This window comes from Camelus bactrianus, chromosome 31 (assembly GCF_048773025.1).
Source record: "Camelus bactrianus isolate YW-2024 breed Bactrian camel chromosome 31, ASM4877302v1, whole genome shotgun sequence".
NCBI classification, from domain to species: domain Eukaryota; kingdom Metazoa; phylum Chordata; class Mammalia; order Artiodactyla; family Camelidae; genus Camelus; species Camelus bactrianus.
The window spans coordinates 23,914,128-23,930,368 of NC_133569.1; the positions used below are offsets into that span (position 1 = coordinate 23,914,128).

Consider the following 16,241-nt stretch of genomic DNA (forward strand, 5'->3'; position numbering starts at 1 on the left):
GGGGGTCTTCACTTTTCTGTAATACTGTAATTATTAATAAGCAATGGTCCTGTTGGTGATTTTTTTTAAAAGATAATGATAAAATCAGTGGTTGTACAAACCTCTGGGTGGACAGTGCTCCCATCTCTACCCTTGGCCTGGGGAGTCTGGAATGTCCCCCCAGCCGACCCTCATCATGAAAAATGACCCAGAATCTCCACTGCCCCTGAAACTTCTAGAACATCTGCCCCCGGGATGGGGCCAGGAGAGTTCCGTGTGCGGTTTGATTTGATTTGATCTTCTGGAGGCTGGGGAGCAAGACTGGATTTGGGACGATGCTTTTTCATGCCGGTGGGGAGAGTGGTCATTTTTTAGAATGGAATTCATCGCTCAGGGACCTCGTGGACCAAGTGACTTGTTTGCTTTCAGGTGGAGAGCTCATTACTCACTCACTGTTCAAAGGGACGCCCAAGTCCCATGTAATTACTCACCAGGTTAATACGAAAACTGCTGGAGAAGTGGGGGACAGTGGAGAGGCGGCCTTTTGGAGAACTTGCGTTCTACCACTCACGGTGCAGAAGCCCCAGCTCTCCTTGAGGTGTAAGCACTGGTGCCTGGCGATGCTTCAGCCTTGCAGCCGGGGGCTCTCGCCGTCTTTCCATGAATCCTGCCGGGGGAGACAAAGCCTAGCTCTCCACTGTGGACAAGCGAAAGGCAAAACACCTCAAAGCCTCAGACTGTACACCTTACCATTTTTTTTTTTTAATTGAAGTATAGTCAGTTACAACGTGTCAATTCCCGGTGTGCACCGTAATGTCCCAGCCATGCATATATATGCATATACACACATATATTCGTTTTCATATTCTTTTTCATTAAAGGTTATTACAAGATACTGAACATACAGAAGAAACTCGTTTTTTATCGATTTTTGTATACCTTACCATTGTTTTTGAACATTTCTTGTGCCCCAGTGCATACTGTGGGGTCAAACTCATTGGCTGCCAGCGCACTTTTAAATCAAATGCACTTTAAACGATTATCTCCAGAGAATGTGTGCTCATTGTACCACAGTGTGGAAATCCTGAAAACGTTAAAGGAAGGCAAGGATCATCTCTAATCCCAGGATCCGGTTTTCTTCCCTGGGGACGAGCCCGACAGAAGTGCTCCGTTGAGTTTTGCATTGAAGATGCAAAGGACAGAGCGCCTATTCCGGCCGTATTCAAATTAGGAAGGAAGCTGGTGGTGGTTCTTGCTGCTGTGGGACCGTCAGAGCTGACTGGGTTTTGTGCTCTGTTTTCTGGTCTGTTTCTGTGGCGGGCAGGTCTAGGTTCCGTCTTAGAAATGCAGAGCAAAATGTGCATTTGGGGGAGACTTCCCCTGTTTGGGGTTTGGTTTATATTTCTGTCCTTTTGGGCAGCTGACCTGGTTATCTCCTTGTGCTGAAGGATTTTAGTTGGAGGTGGGAATGGGTCGGTGGAGGGCTTGGAGTTGAAAAGAGGGATGTTTCCCGGAAAATCATAACCACCTTGCTGTTCACAGGTCCCCAAGACAGCAGCAGGATGGGCATCCTGTACATCTTGGTCCCGAGCATCGCCATCCCCTTGGTCATCGCATGCCTTTTCTTCCTGGTCTGCATGTGCCGGAATAAGCAGAAGGCTTCTGCCTCGACGCCGCAGCGGCGGCAGCTGATGGCCTCCCCCAGCCAGGACGTGGAGATGCCTCTCATTAGCCAGCACAAGCAGGTCTCTGGGCCCACGTATTTAAAGAGGCAGCTCCTCCAGCCTTAACCTCTGCCTGGGGGGATTGGTTACCCCTAACGCTAGGGTTCTTCATTTGCTTGATACACAACACACAGTTCTTTTAAACTGGCCTTCATTTTGCCGTTTCTTCTCTGAACTATATCAGGACTTTTGTGTCCTTAGGAAATAAATGGAATTCACTCTTCACCCTCAGCCAAGACCAGCCCTGTTAGCACAGCCTGTGCCCGAGTGAGCTGTCTTCACGTGGTGCTTCGACTGTCCCCACGGGAGAACACACTAAACAAGGGCTCTGATTGCCTCACCACTTGAGGGTGGATGTGGCATTTTTAAGGGATGAGGGCCTTTTTTCTGGTCAGTCTGGGGTTGGGTTGGTTTTGCTGTGTTTCGTTTTTCAGGGAAGGACAGAGCAACAGTCCTGTAGTGGAGGTGGGACAGCCCCCCACCCCCTGAGTTCTTAGGGTAACGGGAACACCCTGCAGTGCAGGACAGGAGAAAGTCTGTCCCAGTCGCCCAGCTCCAGAGAAGGGACATTACGTTCCTTGCAAGCTTTAGGGGGAAAATTACTTCCACCCAGGCTTTGAGGAGTGGACTCATTGAGCTCTGTAGCCAGGACTCACTGTGTTTGCTGGGGGCGGGGGCGGGCTGGAAGGGGAGGACACGGATTCCTCTGGGGTCACAGAGCCTCCGAGGACAGGGGCCGGGCACACAGAGCGGGCAGGAAGGTGGAGAAGCCGGGAGGGGAGCTGTTCAGATCAGTTTCACCTTTGTGGTGCTTCTGTCAAAGGCATCTAATGGGGATGTAATCAAGAGGAAACAGCAAGACAGGCCTTTTGCAGAGCATCTGGCCTGGGTGCTAAAAATGACGCAAATCCTGGGATGTGCACCTCTGGGTTCAACAGAGAGACACGGCGTCCTGCTGTCATGGGCAGTGGGGCCTGGGCCTGTCTGTGGGCTCATAGCAGGGCGTGGCAGGAAAGGCCGAGTGGGGGACACAGCTGGGGGTGAGCTCAGCTTGGCTCACGTGTGTGTGTGTTTGTGTGTGTGTGTAAACAGGTGTCCACACACACCCTCACACGGGCACACTCTGCAGTGGCATCTTGGGGCGGGGGCATAATTTGCAGGCTGGTTGAGTCCCGTTTTGAAGGTTTCATGCAGCCTTGTGGCATCAGGGCACGTTTAAGAGCAGGGAGTGTGTGCGTGGCAGGCTGAGCCCAGGCGAAGCCGCACAGGCGAGTCCTCCGCAGGGAGGCGGCCCCTACGCCGAGCCCGTCCCCGAAGCCCGGCCCCGCCGCCTCCTGCCTCGGCGGCAGAAATGTCTCACGGGGGCTTTTCTTCTCCGCAGGCCAAACTCAAGGAGATCAGCCTGTCCACGGTGCGGTTCATGGAGGAGCTCGGGGAGGACCGCTTCGGGAAGGTCTACAAAGGCCACCTGTTTGGCCCGGCGCCGGGCGAGCAGACCCAGGCCGTCGCCATCAAGACGCTGAAGGACAAGGCGGAGGGGCCGCTGCGGGAGGAGTTCCGGCACGAGGCCCTGCTGCGGGCGCGGCTGCAGCACCCCAACATCGTCTGCCTGCTGGGCGTGGTGACCAAGGACCAGCCCCTCAGCATGGTCTTCAGCTACTGCCCCCACGGCGACCTGCACGAGTTCCTGGTCATGCGCTCGCCGCACTCGGACATGGGCAGCACGGACGACGACCGCACGGTCAAGTCCGCCCTGGAGCCGCCCGACTTCGTGCACGTGGTGGCGCAGATCGCGTCCGGCATGGAGTACCTGTCCAGCCACCACGTGGTCCACAAGGACCTGGCCACGCGCAACGTCCTGGTGTACGACAAGCTGACGGTGAAGATCTCGGACCTGGGGCTGTTCCGCGAGGTGTATGCGGCCGATTACTACAAGCTGGCCGGCAGCGCGCCGCTGCCCATCCGCTGGATGTCCCCCGAGGCCGTCGTGTACGGCAAGTTCTCCGTGGACTCGGACATCTGGTCCTACGGCGTGGTCCTGTGGGAGGTGTTCAGCTACGGCCTGCAGCCCTACTGCGGGCACTCCAACCAGGACGTGCTGGAGATGGTGCGCAGCCGGCAGGTGCTGCCCTGCCCCGACGACTGCCCCGCCTGGGTGTACGCCCTGATGATCGAGTGCTGGCATGAGTTCCCCAGCCGGCGGCCCCGCTTCAAGGACATCCACAGCCGGCTCCGCGCCTGGGGCAACCTGTCCACCTACAACAGCTCGGCGCAGACCTCGGGGGCCAGCAACGCCACGCAGACCAGCTCCCTGAGCACCAGCCCCGTCAGTAACGTCAGCAACGCCCGCTACGGGGGCCCCAAGCAGAAGGCCCAGCCCTTCCCGCAGCCCCCGTTCATGCCCATGAAGGGCCAGATCAGACCCATGGTGCCCCCGCCCCAGCTCTACATCCCCGTCAATGGGTACCAACCAGTGCCGGCCTACGGCGCCTACCTGCCCAACTTCTACCCGGTCCAGATCCCGATGCAGATGGCCCCGCAGCAGGTGCCTGCCCAGATGGTCCCCAAGCCCAGCTCCCACCACAGTGGCAGCGGCTCCACCAGCACAGGGTACGTCACCACCGCGCCCTCCAACACGTCCGTGGCGGACAGGGCAGCCCTGCTCTCGGAGGGCACCGAGGACGCACAGAATGTCCCAGAAGATGTGGCCCAGAGCCCCGTGCAGGAAGCGGAGGTGGAGGAGGACGGCTCCGTCCCTGAGACCGAGCTGCTGGGAGACAATGACACGCTGCAGATGGACGAGGCTGAGGTCCAGCTCGAGGCCTGAGGCTGGCCGGGCCGTGGGGCACTTGGGGGGAGACGAGCCGCCTGGAGGAGTGAGCCCTGGGCACTGGTGGGCTGTGAACATGTCACTGTGCGAAGCCTTCCTCTGTCGTCCTCTCGTGCACAGAGCTGCGCTGTGGCCACCTGTTTGGTTGGAGGGTCTTTTAGCCAATGGTACCTGGCCAGGCAAGGTTGGCAGGCCCAGCAGGACGCATGGGGACCCCCAGGGCCACCTGCATTTCCCCGAGGTAGATCAGCGGTGAGCACTGCCTGTGCTCTGAAGGTGGCATCTTCCCCCCACGTTGCAGATGGATTGAATACTTCCAGACTTGGGGGGAAACAGGCCTGCAGAAGGCAGCAAAGTGGGACCGCGGGCTTTGCAAGTCCCAGCGACTGGCCTGTTGGATGAGGATGGAGAAGGATGCTTTTCTCTCTACTGCCCCCTGCGGGCGGCAGTCTGCCTTCAGCCACCAAAGATGAGCAAGAACAGGACATGCCTCCTGCCTCCTGTCAGGGTCCGATGAGAAGGGGCTTCTGAGATGAGAGCTCCGTCTTACAACACAATGTGCCTTAGAAGAAACCCACACGACTTTGTCTTTTTGTGAAATGTTTTGAATTACCCTGCATGTGTATTTTGCCCACTTTCCTGGAATTCAAGGGAAAGTTTTCTGTTGTTTTTTTTTTTTCGGGGGGGGGTTGGAATGTTAGAAAGGCAGCAATATTGTACAGAGCACAGTATTGTTATTTTTTTTTTTTTGAAGAATCATGTACAGACCTTAAATGTAATTTATACGGTTTTTTGTATGCCATTTTCATTGAAGTATTTTGAGCTGAAAATAATGACTTCGTAATTTAACTGTTTACGGTCCCCACTTTGGGAGGCCACCTGATTGCGCTTTGGTTTGCTTGTGTTTGTATCACACGTAAGCGAGGTCCGTTCACTTCAGAGCTCCTGTGGGAGAAGGCCCACGGGCACACCGCCGCCGACACGCGGGACAGAGTCCGCGTGCAACTCCCACACCTGGTGTGTCCAGTAAAGCGAAATAGAACGTTTGGCCGGCTCTCTGCAGGTTGTGAGGCTGCCGGGCGGCGGGAGGAGCTAACGGAGACACAGAACGGTGACGATCGGAGGCTTGCGGGGCTGTCCGGGACCAGCCACTCCATTTGAATGTGGATGTACGTTGGCAGGCACAGGATGGGAACGAGTGGTATTGCTTTTCGCGGTGAGGTCTGCGGGAGGCGGGGTGCCGGTCGGGGATCAGCTGCAGCTGATGTGAAGATGGTCTTTGGTGTTAAAGCTCTGCTCCTCCTGAGGCCCCAACCCCTGCCATTTACAGGCCTGGAGCCTGGCACTCCCCAGGGCCCTGGGGCAGGGCTAGGTGGTCAGACGGTGAGGGAGATTGGGCCTCCTTCACCCCTGCCCAGAGCTGCCTGTGTCCCCTGGGCAGTCAGCCGTGCGGCCAGCTAAGTCCAGGTATCCTTGGGCCAGAGAGCACCAGGACCAGGGTCACCTGGAGGGTCAGTAGCCGCAGGGCTTCCGGTCAGGGGAGGGGCACAGCCACAACCTAGGCCAGCTTGGGCCCCTGCTCACCCCAGGGCTGGCCTCTTTCCCCCAGCATGGCCTGGGAGCTTCTCCGTGTTTACTGGTGGTGGGGCCATAGCCCCGGGCCACCGAGGAACGGCTTCACTTCCGTAGACAGTGGGCTCTTCAGCCAGCATCGGGTCGTCCCACAGGGCTTGTTACAGAACCAGCACTGCCCTCCCCGCTCGCAGGCAGGTCCGGCTGGGGCCGAGAACTGCATCTCCAGCAAGTGCCCAGAGGGTGCCGGTGCCGGAAGCCCCTGAGCACAAAGCCACTGGATCCTGCCTCCTGGGCCTCCCCGGCTGCCCAGCACGTCGGATCATCCTGAGTTTCCCACGCTTCTGTGCCTTGGCATCGCTGAGGGATAGAGCTGCACACGCCAACAAAGGAGCATCTGAGTGTGCACCTGAAGATCAGGAGGGACTCTGCTCGGTGGAAGGAACTAACGTGAACAGGATAAAGACCGGGGGCCCCTCGGAGCCCCTCTCCCCGCAAGCGTGGTCCAGGTTGCGTATTAAAAGGACTCAGGGTTACATAGAGTTACTTCCCATTTCCACTGATCTGAAAGAGGAACTTCATTCTGTCGCTAATTTGGTACCCCTGGTGCTTTCACTGTTCCGTTGAGACCTAAGAGGGAGGATTGGGAAATAGCTCTTCGGCTGTTCCCCCAGCAGACAGTCAGGGAGGCGGCGGCGCATCACTCAGCCCCCCAGACGTGAACGTGCCGCTCCCGGCCACTGACAGCGCCACAGAGCGAGCAGCGGAGATCCTGCAGAAAGACACTTGGAAGGGTTTTTTGTTTTTGTTTTTTTTTGTTTTTTTTTGGCAGAGGGAGGGAGGTTTTGACTTAGGGGATTTGGTTGGAGGGGGAGGCTAAAAATAACCTTTGTTTGTTACCACTCCTAATTGTAAAAGCTTGAGGCAGCTTTTGGAAGTTACATGGAGATTTTAGAGTTCATGCAATTGAACAAAAATGACTTAATTGGGATGTTTCAGAACAACCGATGCTAGACCTAAGCTGCATGATTCAGGTAAACAGCACCAGAGCAGTCCACCCAGCCGCATGCCCGTCCCTGTTCAAACCCACAAGAGGGAGAGTCCCACGGCTGGCGCGTAAACTCACTCGAGGGCGATTTTAATCAAGCCGTGTGAAGCCATAGACACCTTTTGCAGTCCTTTTTTTTGTTTGTTTTGATAAAATACTTGTTGAAACAGTCTGTCGGAGCAACAGCTAACTTCTCTGTGCTGATTTTAGGGTGTTTTCAGTAAACGTTACAGTATGTAACAGCTTCCCACTAAGTCACAATGAGCCTCTCGGGTCTCTCCACGGGCAAAGGCGTGTTTAAAAGCGCTCATTGTGGATGAATTACACCTTGCAATTCAGCGTTGATAGCTGTTTTCGGACAGTTTGTGAGTTCCTTACGGGAACATTTAAAATCTTTTTTGAGATGAGGGATTTTAAGAAGGGGGATGTGTCAAAGTAAACTTAAAACTTCAGAGGACCATGTCGAAGCCTGGCCACTGCCAGTCACGGTGGCCTTCCCAAGGTCAGACCTGTTCCCACCTCACCCAGTTTTCTCCATCAATCCTCGCAGTAGTGGAGACTGTCAGTTAGTTACCGAGTGCAAGCTCACACCACTCACCCCACGACAGGCCAATAAATTGAGAGACGAGTTCTTGGGGGCAAGGAACAGCAGCTTTATTCGGAAGGCCAGCAGGCCAAGAAGATGGTGGACTGGTGTCCCAAAAAACCGTCTGAGTTGTAACTCAGGCTTCTTCTACACTGAAAGAAGAAGGAGGAGAGATGAAACATTTCCTGTTTCCCCGTCAGCCGTCAGCTGTAGGAGATGTGCTAATTTCTTCCTTCCTGTGGTCCGTCACGGGTGGGCGTGACCAGGATGTTTCCTGTGAGCTAAACAAAGGTATTTTCGCTGAACGCTCCTTACCGAGAGAGGCAGATTTCCCAGAAGTGGGCCATTACGTATGATTTCAGGCTCTAGGTAACATTTGTTTAATGATTAACATAGCAAAAGCAATAGAACACAAAGGTTAAAGTAAAGGAAACAGATCCAGGGTGGGGTCAGATTTGTTCTTCCCCATCACATGTGTTTCTCAGGCTGGGTACTTGGTGAGTGCTCAGTAACCAGCTCTTGGAACAAGAGTAATGCTCAGCTGAGGTGGAGGAGGCCCGGACCTAGGCTTCCTGACACTGGCAACGAGACCGCGAACTTGACTGTCAGGTGCTCACCCTTAAGATGATAACGCTTTTACAGCCCTGCATTTCTTTTTCAGGTTTATTTCATTCATTTAGTTACTGAATAGCTAATACATTCCTGTAGTGCAGAGTCACAGTGGGAAGTCCCTCTCCTGCCCCCAGCTACCCCTCTTCCAAGTAATGACCACTCGTGGCTTGTGCAGCCTCAGTTTTTAATGCATATATACGTAAACATACCCGTATGTTCTTATATTTACCCCAGTTTTTGAACAGAAGGAGTAAACTCTACAAATTCTTTTCTGCTTTACTTTGTTCATATAATCGTGTATCTTGGGGATCTTTGCTTGTCAGTGGATGGGGGCTTGTTTGCTGGAGTGTTTCCTAGCGGTGGCCCTGCGAATGAGTGAGGGCAGGAGTTACAAGGTGGCAGATGTCACCACAGTGTCCCGCATGGGACCCTCGAGTGCCGTTTGGGAGGAGGGGACAGATGGAGACTGACCAACACGCTTGGCTCAGCTCTTCATGCGTGTCTTTTTTTAAAGACAGAGCAAGTTAAACATTTTTAACTCGTTAGTATTGCTTTTTTTTCCCACGAATTTGTCCTGTTTATTCTCTTTCCCAGTCTGACATGCTGAGGTTTTAGTGAAAAGTGTTGCCCAGACACGGAGCCGTAGACTCAAAACCATCCTTTGTGTGTTGAAAGGCCTGGGAGGCACATGCACGCACCCAGGGGAGCGATGGGGGCAAGTGACCACGTCTTTGGAATTGCAGAAGGCAACTGCTACGGCCCCGTCCACTGCCCCAGGGTGGCAACTTCCACACACACACCCCCCTGCCCAGGACGGTAACAGCAGCCACCTACCCTAGAGCCCAAGGCCGCCTGGACCTGCCCGTGAACGTGGGTAGGGAAAGGCACAGTTCATCTTCACTAACCTCTAACTGAAGTGTAGCATTTCCTCTTACTATAAATGTAGGGAGAACACCCAAAGACGTGTTCTGTGCCCTCACGGCTGCTCGCCGGTAAAAATCGGTAATTTTCACATCACGTTGCAGCTGTGGCTGATGCCACACATAATGCTCCAAGATGACACCCACCAAAATCTGCAAAATCTCGCTGCCGAGTTATTAGAGAAGTACACGCATCACAATTTGGGCGTCTTTTAAAAGATACTTTGATTTAATTGCAATATAGATGTTTTCCTTGTAATTTGAAGGTTTTATTTTCTGTGTTGAAACCCTACATTCCAAGAAGGGACCAGGGAGTCTGTCCATCTGTGGGAAGATGAGTAGCCGTCTTTCTGGCTTCTCTGAGATCACCTACCGTGGGCCCAGCGCCCTGCTCCTCCCAGGAGGCGGTCCTTTTCCTCGTGCGGGGAGGGCGAGGAAGGGATGCTGCCTGCAGACTCGGCCCCACAGCGGTGCCCTTGGTTGCACTCACTCACCGCCGCCCCCTTTCCCACCCGCATCGCGGCTCCTCTGTCTGCCTTGGTCCAGGTGAGATGGAGTGGCGGGTGAAGGATGCCGCGGAACCACCTACCTCCCTATTTTCTTCTGTTTCCAAAGTGCACATCAAGAAGACACGCCCACACAGAGAAGCAGAAGCAATGTCTCCCTAGCCCAGTAGAAGTGCAAACTGAGTCTAGGTTTTCTTCCAGAGAAAGTATCAATATTGTTGCAATTTCAAGTCTGCAGGTGCTCACAGCCTCCTGCAAGATCACCGATGTTCTCTCTGTGTCCCCGTGTCCCTGGAGGAGGCGGAGGGGACTTGGGTTTCTGGGATCTCCATCTGCTTCACCAGGGAGAACAACACATTTTTCTCTCTTTTTCTTTCAGGCACATATTCTTCAAGTTTTAATTATTATCCAACAAGGGTAAATTTCTAGTTACTTAAAATAGCTTTGTGAGGTCGGATTTCCTTAGCATAAGATAAACGTCACATTTCTTCCCTACAAAATACAGTTTACCACATTCCATTTAGGAGGGACAGTGATCTGGCAAGAGCTGTGTTGATTTTGTAGGTCTTATTAATATGCATCGTCATCGCACAGGCTGTATTCTCTTAATAAATTTTACTAACTTGATTATACCTCGGGGGCGTGTTTTGCTAAAATAACCTAGCATGAAAACCTGTCATGTGCAAGAAAACTCGCATGCTTATTAGAAAAGCTGTGCTTTAAAAAAAATTCTTTTTGAGGGGTAATTAGGTTTTTAAATTTTACTTATTAATTTTTTTAGAGAAGGTACTGAGAATTGAACCCAGGACCTCGTGGATGTTAAGCATGCGCCCTACCACTTGAGCTGTACCCTTCCCCAGCAGTGCTGTGCTTTTACGAGACTGCAGTTAACACAGTTACATAGAAGAGCACTGATGGATTTAACTGCGTGTGAAACGCTCTGTTCCAAATGCAAACATGCAATATTATCGATGGGCCACAGAAATCATAACGAGATACTCTCCAAACTGATCCCAGGCGAGGTCATTAGGTTAACGTGTCGACAAATGCCTGCTGTGCGCCTGTCACAGGGATCACGCAGAGAACCAGGCGGATGGCCCAGCAGCAAAGCACATCCTTCTGATGTCTGCGATGCTCAGTTCTCCAAAGGAACCGCAGCAAGGGGAGGGGACGTTCCTCCGCAGGGGTGGGTGGTTTAAGTGATCCCCTCCTTACTCGCCAAATGTGCCTTTAAAAAATACGGTGACCGAGGATCATCTAAAAAGGTTTGTCTTCAAAGTTTCTTTCCTTGTAGCTGGCGATGGCTTTTTCACCCTCTGTAACTGAAAACAAAAGCATGCAGGCGTAGCAACATAGGCGGTCCGCTTATGCAAAAGAGAATGACAGAAAAAGAGCAATCCACTCTCACTACTGAAAAACTGCATCGCTGTAAACAGTGTGGGTTTCCAATGCATGAGGTTAGGATCGCAGGATCGTGGAGAGTGGGAGAAAGAACCTGGTTAGTGAGTCATTTGATTTTTATGGGGACAAGAAGCCCATGTTCCCCGCACGTGACTAACAGCGCAGGGATGTTCTGTCCTTCCAGCAAAGTCATCAGCCCCGCAAGGGCAGCTGAGCTGGAAGCCGTTTCCAGCCTGGGGATGCCCTCAGCCTCTCAGTCCTTGGGCCCCGAAACAGGAGTGATGCAACTCTGACAATTGCCACTAGAGGTCGCTAGAAAATGATTCCAATTAATAAATCCATTGAGATCCTTATAAAGCTCTCTTTCCCTAAACATAATATTAGTTCACAGTCAGAAAAAAAGGGCAGGACAGCTGTTTGGCGCACCAATTTGGGGGGTGGGGCATAAATCTAAATCTAAATCAGTGGAGAAAAGTGTGTCCCAGGGGCTCTCAGCCCTACCTGCAAAGGCGGGAGATCACAGGAGGCGAAGTCCCGGGGCAGGGACTTATTCCCTGCCGCGTCCCCGGCTAGCGTAGGCGGGGGCTGGGTGACTTCTAGGCTTTCCTGGGCACGGTCTTTAGATCTGGAGCCAGGAAAGAATCGCTGGAGGCAGTGGAGTGAAGATGCGGCCATCCCCCCCTCCCCCCCCCCCCCCCCCCGCATGCCCAGCACGGCCCTCACGGTGTTGCAAGACTTCTCTTCCCATCGAGTGTCAGGACAGACCGTGGTGAGGACCCATGAGCATTTCTCTCATTTCTAACCTTTACTAAGAAGTCTCTTAAGGACGTGTTCCTGCAAACAAGGGGAGGAAATCAAGAGAAAAGGCCATGGGGGATCGAGGAAAGCAACAAGAAGTCCTGAAATTCCTTTCCCAGATTTCCTAATTCAAAGTAGCTGCCATCTTCCTCCCTTCCCCCTCCCCCTCCCCGTCTGCTTTGAGTCTCCAAGATAGAACATACCACATACACGCATGCGCACAGACACCCACTCACGCACGTGCATGTGCATCTCCGTTCACCGCTGGGAATGAAGTTCTTTGTTCAGGGACTGATTTCCTTTCTAAAAATCTTCAGGGCAAATGTCTAGTGAGATGGCCCACCTCTAGACTTTTTTAGTGCTAAGCAATTTCTAAAGGCACTTACCACGTTGCAGCGAACAGTCTCCGGCACAAAGCTGTGACGGCTCGATCTGTGCGCCCTCCGCCTTTTTCGCTGAGTCCACGTTTACTGGCCGCTGCAGTCTGGTCTGTCCGGATACCCCGCTGCTTTCCTCTGCCGCATATACGGATGGTCTTTTCACAGTATCTATGCCTGTGGATGGAACCGGGGAGAGGGGAACAAAGTTTCACGTTTCACCAGAAACCCCTCCCCTTCGTGGCTTGAAGCCCTGCGGAGTAATGACGCTGTCACTCCCAAGGCTCTGAGGTCTTGTCCCTGAAGCATGAATTCAAATGCATGTGCCTTGTTAAAACAAACCTAGGACAAACTCCGTGAAAGTACTGAGATTTTTCAAGGTGATCTCCCCAAGGGAAAAAAACCCCTCTATTTTCTTCTTCATTTTGATTAAAAAGCAGGATGCTAGGATTGATATGAGATGGCGCAGGGTGCAGGGCACATGCTGGCATTCCTTCAGGAGTTAACTCCTCAGTGACTTATGTCCCAGAAAGGCAGGTGGTCATCCAAACACAGCCTGGAGTGTCACCGGTGCTGCTGGGGCAGAGATCCTCGGCCTACTCAGCCCCACCCCCAGGAAGGGGAAGAGATTTGCCTGAGGTCGAAAAGGTTCGTTAAGAACACAAAGGAAAAGAAGACCAGGGTGACTGAAGGTTGCAGACAGTGGCATTTAAGGGCAAGAGAACTCAGAGATAATGAGGAGGCTTCCGTGAAAAAGTCAGGGAAGCCATGGATATTTACACACCAAGCATGGCCAATAAAGACACAAAGTGACAGCAGCCATTGCAGGGGCACTCAGTCCATCCTTTAGCGACTGAAGTGCCAGCTTCCCACACCCCCGTTTCCACGTTTTAGGGAACAATTGTTGGCTGTCTCCCCAGCACCCATTCCCCACCTCTCCTTCCCCCTACCCCTGAGTTTCAGTTTGGAATCCATGTGGTAGAGACACTGGCTCCCCCCTTGGCCTCAGGAGTCACGGTGGAATCAGCTCGGGGACAGGCTTAAACTACACCAGCCAGCTTGGGGGCTTGCCAGAAATGCTGGGACACCCTCCCTCACCGCCTCTCCACTGAGTACGCTCAGCAAAAACATGGAGCCCCGGGAGCTGCTGGCCAGAATTTTGAGATCACAATAAAAGCCATTTTAGTTTGAATCGGCAGCGTTAAGACAGAGCTGAAAGACCCAAAGAAGGAGATTCTTGGTGGCATTATTGACGCAGGAAAACGGATGTGGGGCACGAGGAGAGCCATGTCCCAGGTCTCGGTGGAGCCCCTGGGACGTGCCCTGCCAAGTGTGGGTCCTTGGCATCAGGCAGGAAGGAATTAAAGTGTGAGCCACCCTTAAGTCAAGGTAGATTTATTTAGATGCACACTGCATAGAGTGTACGGCAAGAGAAAGGCAAGGAAAGAGGTGTGGGAGTTGGGTGCTCAGGTTAAAGTAAAAGTAGGTGCACACCCCATCAACAGTGCGGGCCGTCTCCAAAGGGGAGGGAGCGGAAAGGGCCACTAGGCGTGGTGTTGCCATATTTTATGGGCTCAGTAGCTTTGCACGCCTACAGGTGGGACCATTCCAACTGCCCTGGGAAAGGGCTGGGATTCCCAGGAGTTGGGCCCCCGCCCATTCTTTGGCCTTTTGCGGTTAGCCTGGGCGCTATCATGGCGCCTGCGGGCATGCTATTCATCACGCTGTTACAATGAGCATATAATGAAGCTCAAGGTCTACTAGGAGTCAAGCTTCTTAATCCTCAAGGCCAGCTGGGAATGGAATCTTCCACCATTTCGGTGAATCTTCCACCATTTTGGTGTTAAAATGCTGTCATTCCTTGAGTGGCTGTGCCCTGTCCCCTTCCCTCCTGTCTCACTCTCACTTCCAGCTCACGGCTGCACCCCAGCTTCCAGCGAGGGCCTGACACATGGCATGCTTGACACATAGGTGTTAAATGAGTAGGCAAATGAACAAATACGTCATCATATTGCTCTTACTGTCACCTCATTGCCTGTCTCAGGCTCCGCGGTAAGCGTCTTATCTACGGCATCTCCCTGAATCATTAAAACAGCCCTGCCCAGTAAGGGGGACCCTTCTCACTTCACCAAGTGGGGCAGCTGAGGTTCTGAGTTTAGTGATGGCCCGAGATCGGACAGAGACTGGGCGGCGGTGCTGGGGGAGGACCTTCTGTACTGAAAACATATTTAAATACACACACAAATCTATATAACTCTATCTATCATCTGTGTATCTATATATCTAAATTTTTAGTAAAAAGACTGAAATTCTCTTTTGTCGACACTGATCGCTTCCCTCCACGGGGGCTTCAGGTTTTGACGCTTAGCCCGACCTGGGGTCCCCTTTGCCTTTCCCGCGGCTCCGGCCACCTGCACCTACCCCCGTGGCCTGTAGATGGCGCTTGAGTTCCTGTCAACTGCCACGCTCTCCGCGGCTCCTTAGCGGTGTCTGTATTCACCCCTGGCATCCTTGGCTCTTCGGGGAGCTTGATTTCCCACAGTTCATGCAGATGGGTGGTCCCATTATGGCCGATTCCTCGTCTGTGAATTATTTAGTGTGATGACAGGGGCTTGCGCTGGCTTATTTTCTAACAGCGATTGAGAAACCTCGGTGCCAACCACTAGGAGGGAAGAAGGAAAAGCTGAAAGGCTTCTTACAAATCTGCCGTTTTCCCGCCGAGAGAAGGGAACCGGGGGTGGGGTTTCGCACGTGCGGAGCGCTTGCGCGGGGACTTACGCGGCGTTCCGCGCCTCGTTAATCGCAGGACGCCCTTAGGAGGGAGGTACTGTTACCACGCCTCTCACAAAGGAGAGGAAACAGATTCGGAGAGTAGAAAGAGAAAGGGGAGGACTGGGGGCGGACTTAACACTGGAAGCTGCTCCCCCCGGAGCCCTAGCCTGCCCCTGCCCCCCCGTGTAAGCCCTGGAAGGGTGGAAGGGGGCGAAGACCTCGTCGGAGGACGTTCGCTGTTACTTACTTCCTTTGTATGGTCGCCAGGAGTGAACAACCCAGCAGCCGAGCGGAGCTCACAGCTCGCTTTGGACGGTGCAGTCTGAGGAGCCGTGTGGCCCCATGGCCCTGACGGCCACCCCTTTGGCCAGGTCTCCTCCTGCTGTGGGAGGAAGAGGGTGGGGAGTAGAGGGGGACACCCGGGAGCTGGGAGCTGGTGTTTTGGGGGGACCATGTGGTGAGTTAGATGGGCGTGAGGGGGCGGTGAGGGAGGGTGTCCCAGACATTCCTGCCCTTGTACATAATTTCTATGTCATTTTAAAGAACGAACCCTAGAGAATATTGGATGAATTGGGATCCAACTTAAGCCGACAGGATTTGAAGTGTAGATTTCTGTAGTTTGCACCAAGGCCAGACTAAACAGCTCTGAACTACGCCGCTCCCATGGCGAGGGGCTAGTGGGAGGAAAAGCCATAGACGGACCTTCCCTACAAAGTTAAAGAGGGAGCAGGGGCCCTTCCTAATTCACCCACCAACTCAGGAAGCTGTTTTGGCCGCAGGGAAGGCCACAGCCGGCCGCGCCCTCGTGCGGCCTCCGGAACCGCATCAGTCAGCTCTAGGACATTTACAGGCCTGCCAGGACATGGAGCCTCTTCTGCATTAAACCCGCGTGCTTGCCAGAGCGAACAGAAGCCATCGTAAGATGATGAGACGAACACTGCGCATTGAACGACACTAATTTTGGTTGTAGTAAAACCACAGGTGGTTGTCTGCGTTGGGGCAGAAGACCTGTGTGATTAACTTGTTAGGTGTGAAGCGAAAGGCCTCTGACCATGAAGGCTTCACCAAGTATCTGGGCCTGAGTTACGTACAAACCAGAAACAGACTCGCAGACGT

The 16,241-nt window shown here is 53.3% G+C and overlaps 1 protein-coding gene and 1 long non-coding RNA gene across 6 annotated transcripts in view; one reads left to right on the forward strand and one right to left on the reverse strand.

The window, feature by feature from the left end:
* ROR2 (receptor tyrosine kinase like orphan receptor 2) overlaps window positions 1-5,417 on the forward strand; it is a 191,572-nt gene extending 186,155 nt beyond the window's left edge. For 3 of the 4 annotated variants that reach the window (XM_074355732.1, XM_074355734.1, XM_074355733.1), the window contains exons 8-9: window positions 1,522-1,724; window positions 3,085-5,417. In XM_074355732.1, coding sequence (XP_074211833.1) covers window positions 1,522-1,724; window positions 3,085-4,530 — 1,649 coding nt within the window. In that variant the 3' untranslated portion in view covers window positions 4,531-5,417. The remainder of the gene's footprint in view (window positions 1-1,521; window positions 1,725-3,084) is intronic. The other variant, XR_012503484.1, reaches the window with a different exon arrangement.
* Window positions 5,418-10,160: 4,743 nt separating this feature from the next.
* On the reverse strand, window positions 10,161-15,399 carry LOC123615551 (uncharacterized). Of its 2 annotated transcripts, XR_012503486.1 has the most exons (5): window positions 14,775-15,399; window positions 12,363-12,530; window positions 11,982-12,012; window positions 11,680-11,803; window positions 10,161-11,099 (listed from the first exon to the last, which is right to left on the reverse strand). It is a non-coding gene; the product is annotated as an uncharacterized LOC123615551 (long non-coding RNA). The 2 variants fall into 2 exon arrangements; XR_012503485.1 differs by having other exon boundaries at window positions 10,161-11,803.
* Between the last annotated feature and the right edge of the window lie 842 nt (window positions 15,400-16,241).